Source organism: Sarcophilus harrisii, chromosome 2, assembly GCF_902635505.1.
Source record: "Sarcophilus harrisii chromosome 2, mSarHar1.11, whole genome shotgun sequence".
NCBI classification, from domain to species: Eukaryota; Metazoa; Chordata; class Mammalia; order Dasyuromorphia; family Dasyuridae; genus Sarcophilus; species Sarcophilus harrisii.
Window position 1 is genome coordinate 84,060,402 of NC_045427.1, and position 23,695 is coordinate 84,084,096.

Sequence of the window (23,695 nt, forward strand, 5' to 3'; positions counted from 1 at the left end):
TGATTCTTGGGCTCTATCACCATGATATGTACCTGCCTCATTTTCCAACAATATTGAAACTAGAGAAAATTGTGTGGTAGTTTCTCTTCAAGTCTATGATGTTTGTAGTTCTGCCACAGTCACGTGAATACTCTTTCTTTTACAAATATAAGAACACAGAAGAGGAAATTGTGAAGGGATTCAGAATACTTTTTTACAATCCTAGGTTGTAAAAGAGAACAAAGTGTTCCTAAAGGAAGAAGAATTGGGATTTCAGTTTGAATCTAAGGTGGAGGGGAGACAATTTGTCAGAATAATGGAGAAGGGGAGACAATTTGTCAGAATAATGGAGAAGAAAGAAGAAAAGAGGAAAGAAGCAAGGAGAGGAATGGGGAGAGAGGGGAAAAGAGAAAAAAAAAAGAGGGAGAGAAGGAAGAAGAAAAAAACAGGAAGGAAGAAAAGAAGAAAGAAAAAGGAAGGAACAAAAAAAGAAATATTTTGTACATAATCTCCCACAAAATAATCACATGCATATAATACATGCACATAATGACATAATAATGACTAATTTCAAGAAATAGCCTCCATTTGAAAATGATTATATATTTAAAGTCAGTTTAGCAAATGAGATAAAACTGGTTAATTGGTTATTTTATTGTTTCTACTCCTAATTTTATCCTTTTTTTTTTAAAGAAAAAGTTTACTATTAACAGGGTGAATAATTCATGCTTTGTTAATGATTTTAAATAAATGACATAAATCATAAATCATAATTTGCAAGGAAAACACCATTTTAGATATTTAATTTAGATATAAAAAGCATACTTTTTAAAATGTTAGCATTTTCTACTTACCAATGATTAAACAACTCTTTAGTATAAACATTAAAAGCTATTTACAAAATAATGCTTTTCTGGAAAGTAAGAAGCAATTCATACTGCATAGTCATAGGAGGGAGAAGTTATGAACATACATACATAATACATACATATATTTACCCATGCATATAAACACAACATAAATATATAATATGTAACAAAATGGACAAAATAGCACATCTTTGGTGTATTTATCTCTGTCTCTTCCGTAAAACTTAATGTTTTAGGTTTGTTTCTCTCTTTGGAAAGTAAATTCTTTTCTTCTTTTTTTAAATCCTCTTTATCTTTATCCTTTCTTCCCTGGTTGAACTTTGAGCAGCCAGGTTTATTTATAAACCTTACCAAGCTAATTGCACCACCAAGCATTTCAGTAAGCAAGATTTTTTTCACCTTTGTTTACTGCAAGAAAACTCACTGAGGAAAAGCAGCAGAAAATGGCCAAAGAAGAAAGTAAAAAAGACTCTTTCAGAATGAATATGAAGGGTTGCACTAACAATGGATTTGTACAAAATGAGCCAGTCATAGAAAGGGAAATTGACAGCAACCAGGAAGATCCACTGAAGACAAGTAATGTTGACATCCCTTTTCCAGAGCTGGACCCTACAATTATCAAGCCTTATGCAGGGATGCCCAAAGAAGTCCTGCTTCTGTACTCAAGCCAAGCGAGGTACAGAGTCACCCGAGAGATCCTCTTCTGGCTCATCATTGCATCTGTTCTTGTGCTCATAAGTGCAACCATTGCAATTATTATCCTGTCTCCAAAGTGTCTTGACTGGTGGCAAGTCAGTCCTATATACCAGATCTACCCTCGTTCTTTTAAGGACAGCAATCAGGATGGCAATGGTGATCTGAAAGGTTAGTGCCCCTAATGAAGAAAGGAAAAATGTGATTTGGGTTATTGTTCTCTTTAATTCTCTGGAAATTCATTATACTATGCCTTCTAGGATGGTCAAGATTCTTCTTTCTTATGATGAAAAAATATTGTTAAGTAAATTAGTCTATTTAAAAAGATAGTATTTCATTTGATTAATGAAAAAAATACTTGATAGAGACCCTTTGTAATCTTTGAGTCAAAGACTGGTAAGAGAATGCTTAGAAGTATACCATGACGTTTAGCATATATTAGATTACTTGCTGTCCAGGGGTGAGGGTGGGAAAAGGAGGGAGAAAAATTTGGAATACAAAGTTCTGCAAGGGTGAATGTTGAAAACTATCTTTGCATATACTTTTAAAATAAAAAGCTATTTAAAAAAAAAAGTGTATCATGAGAATTGACAGATGTTACTATTCCTTGTAACTGATTTAATTTGGTGTCCCATAACTTCTTATATAATATATATATATATATATATATATATATATATATATACAATACCTTTTATACAATAATCTTCTACTAGGTTATTTGAATATATGACATGCTTACCCCGGCTTACTATTTCTGTCTATCCACTCCCTCCTGAAAACACAGACTTCTTTCAATAAAACACTAATCAGCACAAGTAAGCTAAAACTTGCTAGTTTTTTTAGCTTATGTTTTTTATTTATGTTCTGAAAAGGATATAATCAGAAAGTTATTTATGTGTGAAATAGACAGTTGGGGAAAATAAAGGGCATAAATGTAGGCTGGTCTAGCATTGAGTCCTGGATGTGGACACGGGAGACCTTCTCTCTTTACAATCTATGACCTTGTCAAGTTGCCTGTGTACCTTTATGCCTCAATTTCTGTACAATAAGGAAAGGGTTAAATTAGATGGTTTCTAAGGTCCTTTTGAATCTTAGATGTTTAATATCCTAAGTCCTCAGGGTACCCTACCTTCCCTGAAGTCCACCTAGGCCAAAGGGTGCCGGAACTCTTGCTGATAGGGTTTATGGGGAGAGCTACATAAACCACACCTTTAGAAATTCATTCCCAATGACTAATGGTGACTTATCATTACATCTAAGAGATATGAAAGAAATGGGGGGAGGGATTGTTCTTGCCAGGTTGAAAAAAAATATTAGTTTTATTTGGAAAAAACTATGATTTTTAAATAGTAAAACCAAAGCTGCTTTATGTTATTCTTACATAATTACATGTGTTGGAGTTGAAAAACATCATGTCTTTTATTGATTTGTCCAAAGGCCATAACAAAGTAGAGCTCCAAAACAAGAACCAACAGGGACAAGGACATCTTAAGAAAAGTCTCTGGAGGGCAGTGGATAGAGCACCTGAAGTTAGGAGGACCTGAGTTCAAATGTGACCTCAGACACTTAACAACTTCCTAGCTGTGCGACCCTGGGCAAGTCACTTAATCCCAGTTGCCTGGTGGGGGGGAAGTCTCTGGATGGAATGGATTAAGAAGGGATTTCTGAACTTCAACATGTCAATTCATTTCATGAGCGGAATGATTCAATGGAAGACTCTAAAAAAATTTTGGGGGGGCTGCTTTTTGTGGCAGCCATGGCACAGAGAGAAACTCTGTACTCTGTATGCTATAATATATATTCTGTAACAAGTATTACATGCATGTTTGTTGCCACCCTTGTAGTATATTTTGGAATTAAATTCCTGGAGAGGTGAAAGAAGCTTCTCTTTCCAAGGAATTTATCAAATGGCTTCAGATACAACAACAGGCAGAATAAACGCTAATCTGAGGTTTTTTTGGTTTAGGGTTGAGTGAATGAACCAGTAAAAATATTCTGTGATTTCTTTTAAAAACAGACATATGATTGGGTAGGAGGGGAGGGGACAGGAAGGGGAAGGAGTGTGGAGAGGGCAATGCTTGTTTTGTTCCAGAAATATGATTTCATTATTGTACAGAACTCCAGGTATGAAAACTATGGACTCGAGTTCAATTCTCAGATACTTACTAGCTCTGTTACCCTCCTCAAGGTTTAGTCTGTCTTTATCTTGGTTTGCTTCACTTTTTCTCAATTGTAAAATAGGTTAATAATAGCTTCTATCTTTCCGGGTTGCTGTGAGAATTAAATCTGTTGCACAGTAGGCACCTAACAAATGCTTAATTCCCTCTTCTTCCCCTTGAGCAATTGCCTGGAGCACTGAGAAGTTTTAGTCCCTTGGGCAGGGTCACATATCCTGAAACTGAAGACCCCAAGTCTTCCTTCCTTTGTGGTCTGCTTGCTAGCCAATGAATAATGGCTATCGCATATCTTTTTATTTTTAATTACCTTTTAAATTGTTTAATTACAATTTTAATTGTGACCACAATGGGTTTCTTTCCCATTTGCCCCTTAATTCTGACATTTCTGTGAGGTATGGAAGGTTCAAAGATTATTATCCCTTTTTAATAATAGAGAATTAAAGAGTCCAATTCATTCCAATAAACATTTTAAAAGCTTCTACCACTATGTGCCCAGCATAAAGACCTTGCATTATATGTAATAGTAGTTCACATAGGAGAGAAGGCATCTGATGAATGTTGATTAAAAGCCTTCAGGATTCAGAACTATAACTAATAGTGAGCATTTATATAGCATTTCACAAATATCGTCTCATTTTATCCTCACAACAACCTAAGGAGATAGGTGCTATTATTGCCCGATTTTACAGATGAGGAAACTGAGGCAGGCAGAAGTTGAAGTCCAAGATCACACATTTAGTCAGGTTTTCCTGACTTGGCCCAGTGTTCTCTTTACAGCTCTTCTCATATCAGTTGGAGGAAAAAAGACAAGTAAGCACTAGAGGGATCGGGAGAGGCTTCTGGCAGAGAAACAGAGCTTGGAGGAAGTAAACATTCAGAGGAACAGAGAAGAGGCAGTCCATTCAAGTATGGAGGACGGTCCATGCAAAGGGAGAGATAGCGCTTAAAGGATGGAAGGCTGAGGTCAAGGACCTACCTACCCCTTGTAACATGGAAGACTTCCACTCAAGAAGCACTTACTCAGGTGCATACTTTGGGCTCAGCCCTGGAGATACTGACAAAAATGGACCAACCAGTTCTTAACCTGGTGGAGTTTCTGTCCAGAGGTGAAGCTATCCCATGCTCCTAGAACAGTTATTAGTTTTATATATAAAGTAAATTACAGGGATGGGAGGGGGCAGGGAGATACAGAAAGTTCCCCTGCAGGTAGAAACTGAGATGAGGGACCCAAGGGGAGCAAGGAGCATCTTCTGGTCATGAGGGATGGCTTACACAGAACCCGGAGAAAAAAGATGGAATGTCATGGGAAGGACGGCAAACAGCCCAAGTGGCTGCGATGCAGAATGTGGGGAAGGGGAGTAGTTCTGGAAAGGCAGAGGAGAGGAGGTCAAAGTTTTTGGCCCTGGGGAACAACCAAAACTTCTTGAGCGGGAGGGACAATGACATGGTCAGGCCTTTAGGAATCTCTGGGGGATAGGGCTGGTTTGGAGGAATAAATAAACCTTGAATGAGTCAGAGACTCAGCTCTTTTAGTTATCTGGGCAAGAGTTAATGAGTGATTGACCCTAGGACTGTGTCCTTATGAGTAAAGAGAAGGAGTCAGAGGGGAGACATGCTCTGGAGGCAGGATTGAAATAACTTGGCAAGCAATTGGATACGAACATCTTGAGTTTCTTCCGTATCTTGATCTTTTTAAACACTTTTCCTCTTTAATAAGGGTAAGGTCAGCAGTGGGAGTCTCAGAGCAAAGGAATGACGATTGAGTTAAGGATGATTCTGAGTCTCTTAGATAAAAATAAAAATGTGTTGTTCCAGAAAGGGTTTGTGTTGAGCTCACATTATATAAAACACAAAGGACTGTGTATACACACACACACACACACACACACACACACACACATATATGTGTGTGTATATATATATATATTATTATTATTATTATTATTATCAGTCTCTCTCCCTATTCCATATGTATCCAACAACTTCTCCGTTGATATTCCTGAAACCCTGGTCTGGTCATGTCATTTCTGTTGCGCCACTTGGCTATAAGGTATAAAATTCAGCTCCCTTTTCCCCAATCAGACTGTCACCTAAGTTTTCAGATTGAGTCCGTATCGTTTCTCTTTGGAGGACTCCGCGTCCCAGGCAAACACTCTTTGGTTCAATCTCCTGTGCTGTCTCAACACCTTTTACTTTTTGGGAACCCTGACCTTGCCTCAAAGATTAGTTCAAATGATTTAGTCAATTCTGCTCTAATATTTGTTTTGAAAACCCATTATTTGTTCCAACACCATTGATAACATCAGGGAACAATTTGCTCTAATATGAATTATGCTCCATTCTATCCACAAGAACTGAAATAGCCCAGCACACAAGCCAACTCCAAGCTTTGTCAAGTTCAAGCCCCATATTTATTTCTCAGATATTTTCTGGTATAGTAGGAACTGTGGTCCCAGGAAGGCCAGCCCTTGGGGGTATGCAGGCTGAGAAGCAGCCTCAAAATAGCTATCAGGATGCTAGCCACTATTTATTGTGGCTATAAGAAAAATATAATTTTTCTTAATCATTAAATGTGTATAAAACTGTGCTATTATTTTGATTAGGTTAGCTTTTTTGTGTGTGTATCATTGATAATATTTTAAAGTTCTCCTAACCTCATCTTTTTCTATAAGTGCTGTTATTTTATTACACAGTTTTTATTTTTAAAAACATACATGTCTGGTTAGAGCAGAACTGATTGTATTTGTTGTGTGTATGTTGTGTGTGTGGCATTCTGCAAATTTTAAATAGAATAAAGTACCAAAGTTTTCCCCCAAACAAAAAGCTTCCATTTATACTGGTTTCCCTCCACCCCCACGGTGTTTCTTCTCTCTCCAAATCTCCTTTGAGAGATGATCATTCTTCAAGGTCATGTACTGACTTCTTGCACTCAGTTCCTCCCTCAGGATTTTATATCTCAGGATCCCAGATCTGGGCTGAAGGAGACCTCAGAGGTTCATGTGGCCCAACTCTTTATTTTACCAGAGACAAAATTGAGTCTCAGAGAGGTTAAGTGACTTACCCAACAACTTAGAAATATGAACTAATTAACAAATGAAGCACCTATTAAGTACTTGTAAGTGTTACAGAAACAAAAAAGGAAAACAGCCCTTGAAACACAGAGCTGTCATTCCAATGGGGGAGGTGATGGGTAAATGCTAAAGGAAGGCTTTGAATCCAGGTCTTCAAATAGAGTCCTCTTTTCCTTGCATCCTCCACTTTTCTTTGTGTTGTTATTTGAGTATGACTTATATTCCTTAGTAAAGAAGGGTTTAGAAGGTTGGGACTGTATTTTATGTGACACTGTATTTTCCATAGCATCTGGCCTAGTGCATAAAGAAGAGGCACCCAATAGATATATTTGTTGAATGATTAAGTAGTCAAACAAAAGTGAGAAGCACAGAATCCAACCAAACAAAAAGTCCCCTTAAAACCAAGCAAGCTACGGTCTTTACAATCTATCTGATATTTAGTGCTGGAAAAAAAAATCAACAAGGTCACTTATGTTATTTCTAACAGCATATTATAGTAAAAAAGAACAATGAGTGAGTCGGAACATTTTTGTTCTAGGCTTGGTTTTGTCATTAAACAGGTGTGTGACCCTGGGCAAGCTTTGTTTCATCTTGGGCACTTTCAGGAGGCTCCCTCCTTCATAAGCTGATTGAGCTTTTCACTGATTGCTTTCTAGTCATTAGGGCATCAGTTTAGTAGCACTTGCTTATTCCTTGGCTTTCAAACATATTGGTTTTCATTCTTAGAATATTATGTCAATATTCTTAAAGTATATTCTGTCGTTATCATCATCAATCAAATATTTTCTTTCATTTTCTTTACTTTAAAAAAAAAAACTTCTCATGTTGTAGGGTTATACTGTCTCTCCATTCATCCATTCAATAATCATATGTAGTTCCATAGTCCTCAGAATGGGAAACTGGGACATCGGGTGGCCAGCTGGCTTAGGGATGATTACTGAGAAAGACTTTAGAGATTTAGATAAAGAGATCAAATGTCTGAGTCTAGATTTAGACTCCAGATCAAAGGTGAAACATAATGTCTAAGCTCTTTGTGTTTCCTCATCTCAAAAATTAGGAGGTGTCACTAGGTAGCCTTCCAGCTCTGTATCTATAGTCCTGTGATCTTACCAATAATCCCACAAACTCTGAATACCACGTTCACTTCATTTGAACTTTTTTTTTTCTTTTTGTTGGTGGTAGTTTTGCCAAGTCTAGCTCTCTCTTTGTTAGACTATATTGACACTTTATGTTGACTAGTATAAAAGGGACATGTGACAGGTCAGTTATAAAACAGCCTTGCAGATAGACGTATAAATTCAATCCACATGTGATTGTTGTTCTGATGGCTGATACATAATCAGTAAAAGGAATATAAAGAGCAATATTTTATTCTTCTTTTGAAATACATTATAATTTAACTGAACAAATGAGAGGGGCCATTCCAAGAAATGTGATGAAAATTCCATAGGCTCAACCACCCAATCATTCCTTGAGCATTAACAAGTCACTTGACTTTCTTGACCTCAACCTTTCCATTGAAGAGTGCTTTAATATTTGGAAATGTGAATTTCTGTCTTAAGAGTCGACTTATTATTAGGATGGATCAAATTAAGATTGATATTTAAAATGCAATGAAATAAGTAAAATTTCAAGAGTTTCTGTCAACAACAAATATGTTATTTTTAATAAGTAATTTAAACTTTTAAAAATCTTCTTTTTGAATATGCTGTTGTTTGAAAACAACCAACCTAATGTTTCTTGTACTTTCATTTTTTCCCCCATTTTCTTTCATTTAGGTATAGAAGAGAAACTTGACCATATCATAAATTTAAACATAAAGAATGTGTGGATTACTTCTTTTTATAAATCATCCATTAAAGATTTCCGATATGGTGTTGAAGATTTCCGAGAAATTGATCCTATTTTTGGAACAATGAGAGAATTTGAGAATCTTGTTGCAGCTATACATGACAAAGGTAACAGAGAAGGCGGGGAAAGAGTAGTTTTAAATGTTTTAAATCTTTTGATTCTAAGCTTTTCTTGAATTGTATGTGTCAATTTTTCATAATATATATCTTTTAACACATATTTTCATTTATTATTTATAAGGTTTGAAGCTTATATTGGATTTTATACCAAATCACACAAGTGATAATCATATTTGGTTTCAATTGAGTCGGAATCGGACGGGAAAATATACAGATTATTACATCTGGCACAATTGTACACAAGAAGGTAACAGCACCAAACCACCCAATAACTGGGTAAGTGTTTTACTCTCCTCCCTTTTTGTGAATGAAGCAAATAGCTTTTTCTTTTTGCTTAAGTAACTAAGCTATTGTGAACCTATAGCTTATAGCTTTTTTGGGAGCAAATATACAAAATTTAACGCAGTTAGATTTTTCAAAATAGGAGAAAACCTTCATAAGATAATAGGACTAAAATAGGACTAAAAGATGCAAGCTGAGTTAATGTCACATAGCATCCTAGTGGGGTTTTTTTTTTTGTTGTTGTTGTTGTTCTGATGTGTGCTATTTAGACTTCAGCAAAATTGGAGGTCATAAGGGGCAATGACAGAGACAATAAAATGTAAGGGTGAGGCTTGTCAAGGTAAATGAAGCATTCTATACCTTGAAATACATTCCACTTGCAATTTCATATGAAAAAGTCAGCAGAAATAGTAAGCTTTCCTGGCATACAGACTGCCTTACTATCTTTGTACCTGGTTACTCATTTAGTATAACAGGAATCTGCATTAAATGTCACCATAATTTAGGGTAGAGTCCTTCACAGAGAGAACTGATATCTGAACAGAGGAACTAATTGTCATGTAGGAGGGCCTGTTTGGGGGATAATAACCTCAGAACTGATGCCTTGAGGAACTCAAAGGGGAGACAGTGCCATTCACAAAGTAGCCATTTCTTAAATATGTATTGAATTTAATTGCCATTATTCTTGAAAGTAATATCCTCTCACATGTCCTTGTCTTGTTGAGTTTTAAATTCATAACTTGGATATTGATACAAAATAAATTTCAGCACAATATTTCTTGTCAGATATGCTGCTTTTGTTGGAATTATTCCCTCTCACCCTCCTCCCCCACCAACATATACTATTTTAGTGTGACTATTATGAACAGTAAATACTATGAAACATATTCTTTTACTGGCCTTCTCGAACACACAGGCCCAAAGTCTATTTGATGCAATATCAAGGTAATTGGGGACATTTTTAGGAAAGTTAATTTACCAAAATATTCTCCACAAAAAGAAAATGATTAGACATCTGTGAAAGATTGGGGTTGGAGGACAGTTTCCTTTTCTTTACTGACTCTAATGTCATCTGAATTACATTAAGCAGTCAATGGCCTCTTCTTTATTTGATAGTTGAGTGTCTATGGAAACTCTAGTTGGCAGTATGATGACGTGCGAAATCAATGTTATTTTCACCAATTCACGAAAGAGCAACCTGATTTAAATTTCCGGAATCCTGATGTGCAGGAGGAAATAAAGGTGAGTAGCTGCATTCATTTAAACTTCTTTTTCCCAAACCCATTTAAACACTTCTTTTGTTGAACCAGTTGGGTAAAGGCAAATCACTAGAAGAATGTATTTAGGACAAATACCTGTGACTTCTTTCTACCTCCCTGACACAATGGAAAGCTGAAATGTGAAGATAGCGACTCACCAAATTGGCTCACCTACCCAGAACTGCTAACAAGACTTTGTGAGAAACAAGCTAAGAAGTTTAAGTCTTGTTCTGGTATTGAATTTCCAAAGGTTCCGATCATCATCTACTTCAGTGTAACCCTCAGTAAATCATTTCACCTTAGCCTCAGTTATGTCATCCATCTCAAAGGGCAATAACGGCATCTACCTCACATTGTTATTGTGAAGATGAACAAGTAAAATGCACTGCAAATCTTAAAGTGCCATATAAATGCCAGCCTTTACTAATATTATTGCTAATTTCTTTCCTGAGACTGGTTCTGATTGGATGTGGGGATAGTAAAGAGCCACAGGTGACTCTGAGATTACAGATTTCTGTGAATGGAAGATGCCTTCAACAGAAATGGGAAAGTTTGGAAGAAGGATGAGATTAAGAGAGAAGGTTATGAATAAGGGTGAACTCCCCTCTGGCAATCTACCTGGAGAACAGGATGATTGCTAAATAGCATCACAGACTTATGAAAAGGATCTTAGAGGTCCTCTAAGCTAGGGGTCTAACAGTAAAAAATGTAACCTGGGGGGTTCGTTACCCTCCCAATCAGATGAAAATGCAATAGAACATAGATGATTCACTAGTCAGTCAGTCAGTAAGCACTTATTAGGCACCTGGAATGTGGTAGACACTGTGTTAAGTATGGGGATGCAAAGAGAAGTAAAAAAAAATCTAATAGGGAAGCAACAAACAGGTAAATATATACGAAAGACATATATATATATATATATATATATATATATATATATGTATATATACACAATAAGTGGGAATTAATTAGCAGAGAGAAGGCAGTAGAATTAAGAGGGAAGGATGGGAAAGGCTTCTTGCAGAAGGTGATATTCTAGCTGAGCCTTGAAGAGAGCCAGGGCAGCCAGGAGGCAGATGAGCAATGCCAGTATTCCAGACATGGAGGCAGCCAGAGATAACGCCTGAGCTCAGAGAGAGTGAGTCTTTTGTGGGGAAGTGCAAGGAGATCATTGTCACTGGACTGAAGAGGATTTTCTTTTGGTGGAAGAGGAGGTGTAATAAAAATAATCATTATAGCTAACATTTATATGAGGCTTACTGCTTTATAATTATCTCATTTGGTCCTCACCACAATCCTGGGACCCGATGCTATTTCTATCTTTGTGAGGAAGACTGGTGCTGTGCCCACTGTACCTGGCAGCCCTTAAAACCTAGTTGGTGTGAGAAGATCAGAAGGGTAGTGTTGGCGTGGGGAGAGAGTATGAAGGACTTTGAATGCCAAAATACTATTTTAAGCACTTTGGGACACCTTGTAAAAGGGTGGGAATTTATATTTGGACAGAAGGAGAGTTGTTCATCACATTTTAGCATTCTGTTTTTTCTGTGCATAGCCCTTGTTTTTTTTTCTTTAAAACAAACTCTCTATATTGCAAAATTGACAGTCTCCAACACGGTGAGAAGTAGAGAAGTTTAGATGAATCAATCAATAATTGCTATGATGTATCATAGTTTTCTTTTGTTTGGTTTGGGATTGATTGATTGATTGATTTTTGATAAGCAAGTCCAGATTCTTCCCAGGATTCCTGAGAATAGTAAATTAATAAACATGAATCATCTTTACTATTAACTTGGGATGATTATTAATTGTTTCCAGGATGACCTTAGTCAGATCAAATAGTGTGAACAAATAAAAGACCTGCCCTGGAAAGTGACCTTGCTCATAAAAAGGTTTAGTGAACAGGTCAACTTGTCTTATCTTGGAAATAGAAACAGGCAGATTAATAATTTGCTAACCAGAATTCCTGTGGGTCATTACAAATTGTGCCTTTCCAGAAGTGACTTGCCTGTTGATTCCCAGGTATTTTGACCTTCCTCCTTCCTTTTGCTTTCTCCCCTCAAAACTCAGTTCCAGAGAGGCTGACACTTGGTGATTATTCAGTGATTAAGCAATGCTAAGAAAGGAGCTATTTAATCCCCTTCTGTATCCCTGTATCTGCCCTCTGCTCATCTTTCACCTTCCATTTGTGGTAGGATATGATTTTGTCCAACAGGGCTTGAGGGTAATGTTTTACAAGGGTGATGTGGAAAGCCCAGAGAGTTAGGTCAGCATTGTACATTGAACACTTCCCTCGGAGTGGGCCTCTGAGGAGTCCCAGCCATGGAAGTAAATCATTTCAACCTGTGCTCCAGGAAGTTCGGAAAGACTCTAAAGTGCCATGAAAGTGCTGATCTACACTTGGCAGGGGGAATTTCCTCACTTAAAAGTTCCATATAAAAAATCATTGGCTCATTTCCCCTCTTTATCCTCTGTTAAAGTTAGAGGCAGCACAGGGAACTGGTAGATAATAGGATCATAGATTTGGGGCAAGGATGGATCGTAGATAACATCCGATTGCTTAAAGGTGAGGAAACTAAGGCACAGGGAGACGAAGTCACTTGAGGAGGTCAGAGCTCCTAAATGTCTGAGGTAGGATTCAAATCCAGATCTTTGAGTCTATGATTGGATCTTGACCACATACCCTGTTCTCACTCACAGGGCAAAGATCTCCAAGTAAGTGGATTCAGATGTTGCCCTCTAGTTACTAGCTGTGTAACTATGGGAAAGTTATGGAAATCCCTGAGCCACAAGCAATTCTCTAAGTTGTGGATGGACCTTAGAAAGAGACAGGTTTGGGAGGTGGGAGTGGGGAGGAAATTTCTGTATGAAGGAAATTCCAGGTCTTTCATGTGTTCAATATAAATCTTAACATAACTTCAATATAACTCCTTTTTTAATTAAAGCTTTTTTATTTTCAAAACACATGCATGAATAATTTTCAACATTTACCCTTGCAAAACCTTGTGTTCCAAATTTTTTCCCTCCCTTCCCCCCACCCCCTCCCCTAGATGGCAAGCAATCCATTATATGTTAAACATCCAATATAACTTAACCTTGGACAAGTCTTTTAACATGTCTGGGCTAAAGTTTTCTAAAGTATAAAATCAGGATTGAAAAAATTGGAAGGTTTTAGGAGGGGGTGGTGGTGGGGTAAACCTTGAACAAAACTTGCATTTGTAGAATTCCTTAACTTTGCAAAGACAGATTGTATATCCTGTTATTTATTCTTTAGAACAACTTTGTGAAGTAGAACGCGTTAACCCTAATTCACATAAGAGAAAACTGAGCCTGAGAGTGACTTCCCAAAGTTCACACAGTTTGAGCTTGTACGTAAAGCTTCTAACTCTTGGGCCAATTTTTACTCTATTATCTCAAAGCCTGTCCTAAGCACTGCCCTTCTGTTTTCTTATTTCTGACACTCCTGAGAAGTAAGGCAGAGGAGAAGGAGTCTTGATGCCTTAGAATCAGAAATACCCAAGTTTTAGTTGTACCACTGACTAGCGTGACTGTGGGCAAGTAACTTAAACTCTCAGTGCTCTAGGGAATTTCCCAAGATTAAAAGTTACAGATTTCTGATCTGCATTTGGCAAAGGGAGTTTTCTTATCAGGAATTAGCCATTCCAATGATAGCACTGTTGAGATAAAAATTGCAGTAACAGTAACCAAAATCCTTTCTTTTCCCTAGTCACAGAAGAGTGACTGAACAACAGCTTTACGTGAGAAAAGCCACAACAGCCCCTATCTCAGAATGACCCCACTCTGGCAGTGTGATGAGAGAAGAGCAGTAGGAAAATCCTAGCAGCTGATCTTTGTTTGTCTCTCTCCTTATATGTTTCAGTCTAATCCCTTTTATCCCCTTGCTGGGAAAGCCTTACTATTTAATGGAGAACGATGAAGGGAATGAGGGTTAAGGGCATGGCTGTTCTGGTCAATGTTTAACAATAGGATCTCCAAAAAATGTGTGCTTAACCGACTTTTAAGATTAATCTGCATTATTATTTTCTTGATCTCTTTCTTAAATTTTGACAATTAATGGCATATTAAGTCAAACCTTGATTTGTAACACTTGCTGATTTCCAAGGTGTACAATGCTCATCCTAAAATTTTAACAATCAGGTCTCTCTAGCCCTCCTGTGGGAGCGGGCTCCAGCCTCTATATCTCTGGAAAGAACCTGGACTTCTGACTTTCCTAGTAATTTAGGACTTGGGTCACTTGTCATCACCCAGTGTATCCACCAGAGGGAGGTCATTTCTCTATCCAAAGTCCATCTCGCTGAGAACATCTTTCCTGTTTTTCCATCCTCAGCTCATTTGATAGCCCCTGAGTCAGTTCCTGTTTCACCAAAGAGTGAAACCACCGGACAGGGCATTGACAAGTTGTGCAATAGTCATCTCCTCCCTTAATTTTAATCTAAGTCATTATGGAGTTTCTGATCAAATCATTTTAAGAATCAGCCCATTTCACAAACTTTCTTCCTTCTGCCTAGAATCTGTAGTTGATCCCTCCATCTTAATCCTTAGTACCGTGCACGGGACTCTCTGCTGTTTGATAGAATCACAGTTTGTAGAATCCAAACCCCTCACGGTGCATAGGTGGAACCTGAGGCTCAGAGAAGTTAATGTATTTGCCCAGGGTCCCACAGCTACTAACCGTCTGAGGCAGAATTTGAACTCAGAACTTGCTGACTCTATCCAACACAATCTAGGTCAGCCTGTGCACAAAGGTTCTGCTCTAGCGTTCCTTCAGCTGAACTTCTGCATCTCTCACACTTAGTATAATAAATCGCCTCTTTTTTTTTCTTTTTTCTTTTTTGGCTTTTTAAAACTTTTCAGGCGTGGCTGGACCCATTTTTATGTTTCCTTAAAATCTCATCCCCATTTTTTGCAAGTTTTTATGGAGATCTACCTCCTTCCAAGGACTCCACTGCTCCCTCCTTCCTTGGCATTCCACTCATGCTTCTTACCTCTTTCTCAGCTTTCCATCACGACCTCAGCTCTTCTAAAAATGTGGCTTTGTGTAATGCAAGGTAGACATTTCTAATGAAATACTAGGACAGCTATCACTTTCAGGTGACATGATCTGGAAAATCCTTGTAAAATTTTTTGGCCCTCCACTTATATCAGAAAAGTCTTTTTTTTTTTTTTTTTTTTTTTTCTTTTATGGGGTTTTTACAGTACCTTATTGTAAAATCTGGCTTAACTATTTGGTCATAAGCTATAGATAGGGCGATGTGATATCCCCATATTTCTAGCCTTTCTGTGTTTGAGTTTGGTGGGTTTTTTTCCACAAACTTCAACTTTTAACTTTAAAAAAGAAATTGTGTATAAGGTATTAAAACATAAATTAAGTTGATATTATATAATATACATATATTTTGCACATTTCTGAGTTTCTGAGCTTTTTCTATCATTTGCTGGCCTTTGCATGTCATCATCTGAGGCTTCTGTGAAACTTCCTCCAAATTCCCATTTAATTTCTCACAATGCTCCGTGATACATCAAAACTGCAGTGGGGACGTCTCAGTGTGGAAGGGATAACTGTATCTCAAATGAGGACAAAAGATAGTCTTTTGTCACCCAGCATCTGTAATTGCTTGTTATTCCTGGAGAGCTGATGATTACAAATTCAAGTCTCTTGTCTGTTCATCTCTCCCGGCCACAATTTATCAGGTAACATCTAGGCAATGAAGCCTTTTCTCTTCTCAGATATTGTATGGACATAGAGGCTAAGAACACTGGCTCTAGTTCCAGGACCTACATTCAAATCATGCTTACTACATGTTTGACCTAGACAATTCATTTATTGAATCTTTCTGGCTCTCATTTTCCTTATCTATAAAATGAAAGGATTAGACAAGGTGACCTCTAAGTGCTAGAGTTATGATCTTATGTAAAGTTTCAATTCAACCCTGTTCAAAATGTGTCTATGTGTGACAGAGAGAGAGAGAGAGAGAGATTGGGAAAGAGAGAGAGAAACATATATAAAGAGATTGAGAGAAAAAGATAAGAGACAGAGAGATTGAGAGACAAACAGAGAGAGACAGACAGAGAGAAAGGCAGAAAGAAAGAGAGAGGCTGAGAGACAGAGAAAGCAACAGAGACACAGTGAGAGAGATAGAGACAAAGAAAGAGAAAGACAGAGAGACAGAAAAGATTGAGAGAGATAGAGACTGACAAAGAAAAGAGAGAAAGGCAGAGATAGAGAGAATTAAGCATCTGGTATTTATACTAGGCATTATGAAAGAATTAGAATCAAGAGGAGCAATCAGCTGTGGGGCAGGTACTAAGAGCACACTCTCTTATGTAAAAATGGAGAAGCTTTTTCTTATTTCTGCACATGTGAATTGTTCTACTTTGTTCTTATTGTTCCTTTTAGTGGCAAACTCAGTTATGTAATCATCAAGAGAATTTTTTAAAGTTTTTAACACATTTAACACTGATCAGAGTTTTGTTTCCAGTTGTCTATTTGAGTGTCCAGGAGCTGGCTCAAGGAAGCAGCATCAAAATGCGGGGAATAGACTTTGTGATTTCTAATATTCTGTGAAATATCTGGATTTTTTTTTTTTTTTGGCCCAGTTAGGGCTTATTACATAAAAGAGCAGAATATCTTCAGCAGATAGACCTGAGATGCTTTGCCTTATGATTGGAGGTGATCTATGATCAATAGAAATGCAAGCTTTAGGGCAAGCAATGGATATAGTCTAAGGCCTGAAGTCAAGGAGGCCAGAGTTTAATTGCAGCCTCAGACACTTATTAATTGTATGACCTTAGTAAATCATTAACCTCTGTTTGCCTCAGTTTGTAAATCTCAGTTTGTCTCATCTGTAAAATAGGAATAAGAACAGCATCTAATTTTCAGGATTTCTGTGAGGATCAAATGAGATAATATGTGCAAAGTGCTTAGCACAACATCTAGCAAATAAGTGATATATAAATGTTAGTTATGGGATTTACTAAAATAAAAATCAGTGTAAGGCAAAATCTTACAAAAATGAATGTTAAAAACTTTATATATATTTGGAAAAATAAAATACAAGTGAGGGAAAAAAAGAAAAGAGTGTTAGAAGAAAGGAGGCACTTGTTTTTTTTTTTAATATTTAAATTTTTTTCTTCCTATTTATATGTAAAATAATTTTAAACATTTGTTTTTCAAATTTTTGAGTTCCAAATTTTCTTGTCCCTCTCCTCCCCTCCTTGAGAAATCAAGCAATTTGATATAGATTATATGTAGGCAGTCTTGAAAAACATATTTTCATATTAGTCATGTTAAAAAAACAAAAAACAGACTCTTCCAAAAAACCCAAGAAAAATAAAGCTTAAAAAAGTATGCTTTGATCTGCATTCAGACTATCATTTCGTTCTCTGGTGAGGGATGGCATTTTTTATTGGGGATCCTTTGAAATTATCTTGGGCCATTGTATTGCTGAGAAGAGCTGAGGACTTTCTATAATCATTTCTAATTCTTTGCCACCAGAAAAGAACTGCCATAAATATTTTTGTACATATAGGTCTTTTTAAAAAACTCTTTGGGATACAGACCCAAAGATACTGATATTGCTGAATCAAAGGGTTAGCCCTGGTTTTATAGGTCTTTGGGAATAGTTTCTACTTGAGCCCTAGAATAATTGGATCAGTTCACAACTCCACCAACTTCTTTTTCAGGGATTCTCTTCTCAGAAGATTCAGGAAGCACTCTCCAGTCCTAGGATATCAGGGCAGTTTTCTTTGATAATTTCTTAAAATATGTTAAAAAAATTCTTAAAAAATAGGTTCTTCTTTTGATCATACCTTTCAGGTAGTCCAGTAATTTTAAAATTATCTCTCCTCGATCTATTTTCTAGGTCCGTTGTTTTTATAATGAGATATTTCATGTTTTCTTCTCTTTTTGCCTTCTTTTGATTTTTTTTTTTTTGATGTCCCATGGAGTTATTAGTTTCCACTTTTCCAATTCTAATTTCTAAGGAATTATTTTCTTCAGTGAGCTTTTATGCCTTTTCCCTTACTACAGAGAGTTCTAAAGCTGTAGCTACTAATTAAATCAGTAACCCCCTAGTCTAACGCTGGCTTATGATGTGCGGCCTGTGTGGTACTTTGCTCCATTCTTACCCCAGTGTGACAGAACTTTCCTGGAAACTTCTAAGTTGTCTTAGAAAATTTCACTCCATCCTTTTTGGATTCTGCTGCTCCAGAATTCATTTTGAGGCATTATTTAAAAATTGTTCAAAGGGGAATTTAGAAGATCTCAGGCAAGTCCCTGCCTTTACTCTAGCATTGTGACTCGGTCTTCCATCCTCACTCACCCAGAGTAAATAAAAAGAGGAATTTCCAACAAACTTTACTAATCCATTTGATTAGGTTTGGAAAAATCAAGAATTTTTGTCAGGAGAGAATTAAATTGGAATAGACAGTGTGCTATAAAATGAGATAACCTATGTTGCATAACACTTTGCAAATCTTAAAATCCTATTTAAACATGAACTCTTGTTATTGCTGCTGGTGGTGTCCAACAAAAGCATCCAAGAATACACTTTGCCTTCTCCTCCAAGCTTAAAGCAGGGCCCTGTCTCAACTACAGTAGGAAACACTCAAGGAAAGCATGTTTGAAGTAAAGTTTCAATTGTCAATAAATTCTCTTTTTTTTTTTTCATCCAATAAGGGAAATCATGTCTAGTATATAACATAGAGACAGTGTAGCCTGGCAGAGAATCAGGAAGACCAGGATTCAACTCCTTCTTCTGACCTATGTGGCGCTGGCAAGTCACTTAGCCTCTGGATATCTTGGCTGATTTTCTAAGATTAAAAGTTTCAAAGAAGTTACTGACTTGTAGATGGATTCTTCATTTGGGAGTTCTCTATATCCAAAAAATTTCGTCCTTACTCTTATGTAAAAAACACATACATATCAAAGATTTTTCAGGATTGAACTTTGGATTGTTTAGTCATTTGGATATTTTAAAATAGGTTTTAGAATTAAACTTTCAAGTTTTTCTTTAATGAATAGTTAATCCCAGAGCTTGATTAAAAAAAAATAAACAAAACCTTACTGAAACCCTCTCTAATACCTGATTTGGTAATATCTTGATTTGGATAATTATTTTTATTTTTCAGTATCTGATAACCAATGGAATACATACACACATATACACAGAGGGAAGGAGAAAGAAAAAGAGTGAGACAGAGACGGAGAAAGACAGAGAATGAGAAAGAGGGGGGAGGGAGAGAGGGAGCAAGGGAGACTGAGAAGGAGAGAGGTAAGGAGAGAGAGAGGGAAAGAAGAGAGAAAGAGAGAGAGAGAGAGAGAGAGAGAGAGAAAGAGATTGTATTGGGAGGATTATTTTATGACAAATTAACTGTCAAATGCAATCTTGAAAATTAGAGAATATATGTTGTTAAAGCTATCTAGCATTATAGCAAATCAACATTCTATGATAATTAATTTTTGCTATCCATTATTTCCCCCATGTTTAGGAAATTATACGGTTTTGGCTTGGAAAGGGTGTTGATGGATTTAGTTTTGATGCCGTTAAATTTCTCCTAGAAGCAACACATCTGAGAAATGAACCTCAAGTGGATAAAAATCAAATTCTGGTAATATTTTCAAACTTATTTTTCATTTCTTTTGAAATGTGCTTGCCATGGAATCGATTTTTCTTTGGTTTGAAGTTATCCAGTACACCTAGTTTTGCCTTGTTGCATCATGTTCCTTTTAGACTTTCTTATTATAAAGTCCACAAATGTACATGAGAGAAAAAATCCCAAGACTTGGGATTATGGCCTCCTCTCATCACTAATAGTGATGGCCTTGGGCAATCCATGGTGTTTCTGGGAGTCTCAGGTTGCCCACTTTAAAATGAGCTGTAAGGCTTGAGTGAATTAAGGAATCTAACGTCCTTTAACTGTATAAATGTGAAATGTTATTAAGATTTGTTCCCATTAAAGTTCTACCCTGATGACTCCTTATTGTTTGGAGGCGACCCTGTATCATTAAACACAAGGCCAGTGAAGAGCAAACATTGACAGTTCCTACCATGGTGGAATGGTTTAGGGGCCAAGCCCCACAACAGGCTGGATATCCGTTTTCTAAGCCGAAGGTTGGCTACCAGCTTTGTTCTTTTGATGATTACAGACTCCCAAAGATGGTCTGTTAAGGGTTGTGATTGGCAGAGGGGAAGGAATATCCACAGTGATAAACTCAAAGGTTTTCAAATTTGCAAGTGTCACTGACCAACTGCTTCCCAATGGTTATCTCAATAAATGACTGGAAATGAGAGAATATAAGATAACAGACTTGAGGGTTGAAAAAGAACTTCTAGTCAAATCCCCTTTTTCAAACGAGAATATTGAGGTCTCTACAAACTTAGTGCCTGATTTCACACCCAGTGCTCTTTCTGCTGTTTATGGAGACTTTGCAGCATCCTAGAAGCCCCCGGGGTTGCCGTCTGCCCATTTGTGGCCTTCGGTGCCTGTCCGAGGCTCACTATTGCCAAGCTCCTGGAACAGCTGCCGGGCTGTGTGAAAGTGGGTCCAGCTCTTGAGGATTATTTCGGATCTTTTTCAGGCCATCTTGGCGTTGGTTGCTCAGTAAATATTGTAGTTTGGGGGTAATCCACAGCACCTGTTGTGTAGTGACAAGATTACCAAATGTGAAGGGAAAAATATATTTTTCTTGTTTCCTTTTGCAGGTTCTCCCGGGAGGTGGTTGTGGGCTTGGCTAATTGTAATGATAGTTAAATATCTTCCATGACTCGGTCCCTTTTCTAGGGATTTGTGCATAATTAAAACCCTTTTTGGGCCAGTGTGTAGGACCAGCTTCCTCTTGTGCCGTAAGTGATGGGCATTTGGTGTACGAGACGATCATCCGATTGTGCCGTTTCAGGTGACAAACTACTCTGAGCTGTATCATGACTATACCACCACCCAAATTGGGATGCATGACATTCTCCGCAGTTTTAGGCAGACCATGGACCAGTTCAGCAGGGAGCCTGGTAGATACAGGTAACAGCATGTGCTCTTGTCCCCATTTTGGGGTGGTGTTTTTTCCATTTGTCCCCAATATGAAGTAGTCTTTAGAGGCAAAAGCTATATTCCATTAAGCAAGTATTTTATTAAGTACCTTCTGTGTGTCAGGCTGGGGATACAAAGATAAAATTGAAATAGCCCCTGTCCTTAAGGAGCTTACACTAATCTCAGAAGATATGCTATATACCTGGGTAGTAAATTCAAAGTATGTAGAAAATTAGAGAATAATTTTAAGAAGGGGAAAGTGGTTAAAGGCTTTGTGTCAGAGGATTATCTGAATTGTGCTTTGAAGGAATAGAAATTCCAAGAAACAAAAAGGGAATGAAGATATGCATTCCAGAATACAAGTTGGAAGATGGAATATCACAATACGGAAGAGTTGACAGGCTACATTGATTGGAATGAAAATTATTATGAATTAGAGTAATAAGAAATGAGATTAGAAAGGATCAGGTTATGGAGGGTTCTGAAGGCTAATCTAAGGACTTTTTTGTTTTATCCCAGAAGCAACAGGGAACCATTGAAGATTTCTGAGTAGGGGAAAGGAGCGGGCAGATTAGTTCTAGAAAACAAAATTTTAAAATTATCATTTGTTTAATGTTAATTTGATGTGTTGCAGACAAGTATATTTTTTATATCACCGGTAGTGTTAGTCTGTTTGAATCTGAATGCTTTATTTCTACAAAGTAAAAAAAAACTTTCATTAAATACATACTTCCTTTAAAGTTCCCATTTAGTTTCTATTGGACTACTATTGTAAATAAGACAATGTTTACCCTCTGGAAGCTTATAGTCTCATTATTGAGGGGAATCTCATTATTGAGGGGATGAGTGTTTATGAAGGATTTTGGAACATATATATATAGTGTTGAAAAATAAGTCAGCAGCATAAATTAAGGAGCAAAGTACTTATGTAAGGAAGGTTTGGAGACTGAAATGATGAAGGCTGCTAGGACGTCTAGGAAGATTTCACCTTCATCTTCGCAGACATATAGCAACCTTTTTCAAGTTTGCAAAGCATGTATATGATTTCATTTGAGCCTCATGGCAACCCTGTGAGACAGGTTCTAGTGGTGAGTTAGGAGTTTTTAGCTACATTTTAATAGAGGGAGAAGATTGATTGGCTCAAAAAATATCTTCCCCACTCCCCAACCCCAACCTATTTTTAAGACACTTTAGCACTTGAGTTTATTCTATTTCAAAATAATTTCTAAGTTGTTGAAATATGTGATATATTGCATAATCTTCCTTTATCTATTGTCTGTCTATTTATCTCTATCTATCCATCTATCTATCTATTGATCCGTCTGTCTATCACCACTGGCAAGATTCTTGCAAATCCCCTCTGTATAAAATCCACATGACCTTGTATTTTATATATATATGTATGTATATATCTTGAGACCATTCAAGACTTTATATCCAATTAAAATGAACACTGTGTTAATATTGGAGAAAATCAAAACTTTTTTTAAAAATTGTTTTGAAGATTTATGGGAACTGAAGTACGAAACCAGGAAGACATTGGAGAAACCATGACATACTATGGAGAGCCTTTTGTCCAAGAAGCAAATTTTCCCTTCAATTTTTACCTCACAGAAGTGAATGTTCTCTCTGGAACCAAGGTATTTGAAGTTGTAGAATCCTGGATGAAGAACATGCCAGAAGGAAAATGGCCCAATTGGAGGGTGAGCATTTAACTTGATCATAGGAAATAACCCTGTTTCTGTGTTCTGTGCTGCAGCAGCCTGAGATTTATTCCTAAAACCAGATGTGAATTTTTATGTAATACATTCTCCTGAGATCCAAAAAGGACTCTGCTTGGTAAAAGAAGCATTTGTTAAGAGCTGTACTAAGCACTGGGGATAAAATAAAGGTAAAAAAGTCCGTGCTCATTCAACTTGCTCCAAAGATTATGATCTCAAAGTGGAGAAAATACACGCAGAAAGAAACTGTTATAGACTGTTAATAATCTGGGAGTTTAGAGAAGAGAGAGCAATACAAGCTCCAGTGACTGAAGAAAGTATCTCCCTTTTTTATTTATGGTCAAGGACAAATTCCACTTCCTTCGCAAAAGCCTTTCCCTGCCTAAAGCAAATCTGTCCTTCTTTTGGACTTTGACAATTATTTCTATTAAATTCACTTGGCTGATGATTCATAGTTTGCTCTCTTCTTGTCCTGATTTCAATATATTTAGCCAAAAGGAATGAAACCTCAAATTTGGAGACACAAAACATTTTTTATTCTCAATCTGGCTGCACTAGGGTTTTATTTATGATTTATTTCTTTATATTTGTTGTTGAATTGTTAAAGTTAATAAAAAAAAAGGCATTT

The 23,695-nt window shown here is 37.0% G+C and overlaps 1 protein-coding gene across 1 annotated transcript in view; it reads left to right on the top strand.

Moving 5' to 3' along the window:
- Positions 1-1,199: 1,199 nt before the first annotated feature.
- SLC3A1 (solute carrier family 3 member 1) overlaps positions 1,200-23,695 on the top strand; it is a 28,305-nt gene continuing 5,809 nt past the window's right edge. The window contains exons 1-7 of the mRNA XM_003758305.3: positions 1,200-1,712; positions 8,571-8,750; positions 8,884-9,038; positions 10,161-10,286; positions 19,811-19,930; positions 21,219-21,337; positions 22,851-23,049. Of these exons, the coding sequence (XP_003758353.1) occupies positions 1,292-1,712; positions 8,571-8,750; positions 8,884-9,038; positions 10,161-10,286; positions 19,811-19,930; positions 21,219-21,337; positions 22,851-23,049 (1,320 nt within the window). The 5' untranslated portion in view covers positions 1,200-1,291. The remainder of the gene's footprint in view (positions 1,713-8,570; positions 8,751-8,883; positions 9,039-10,160; positions 10,287-19,810; positions 19,931-21,218; positions 21,338-22,850; positions 23,050-23,695) is intronic.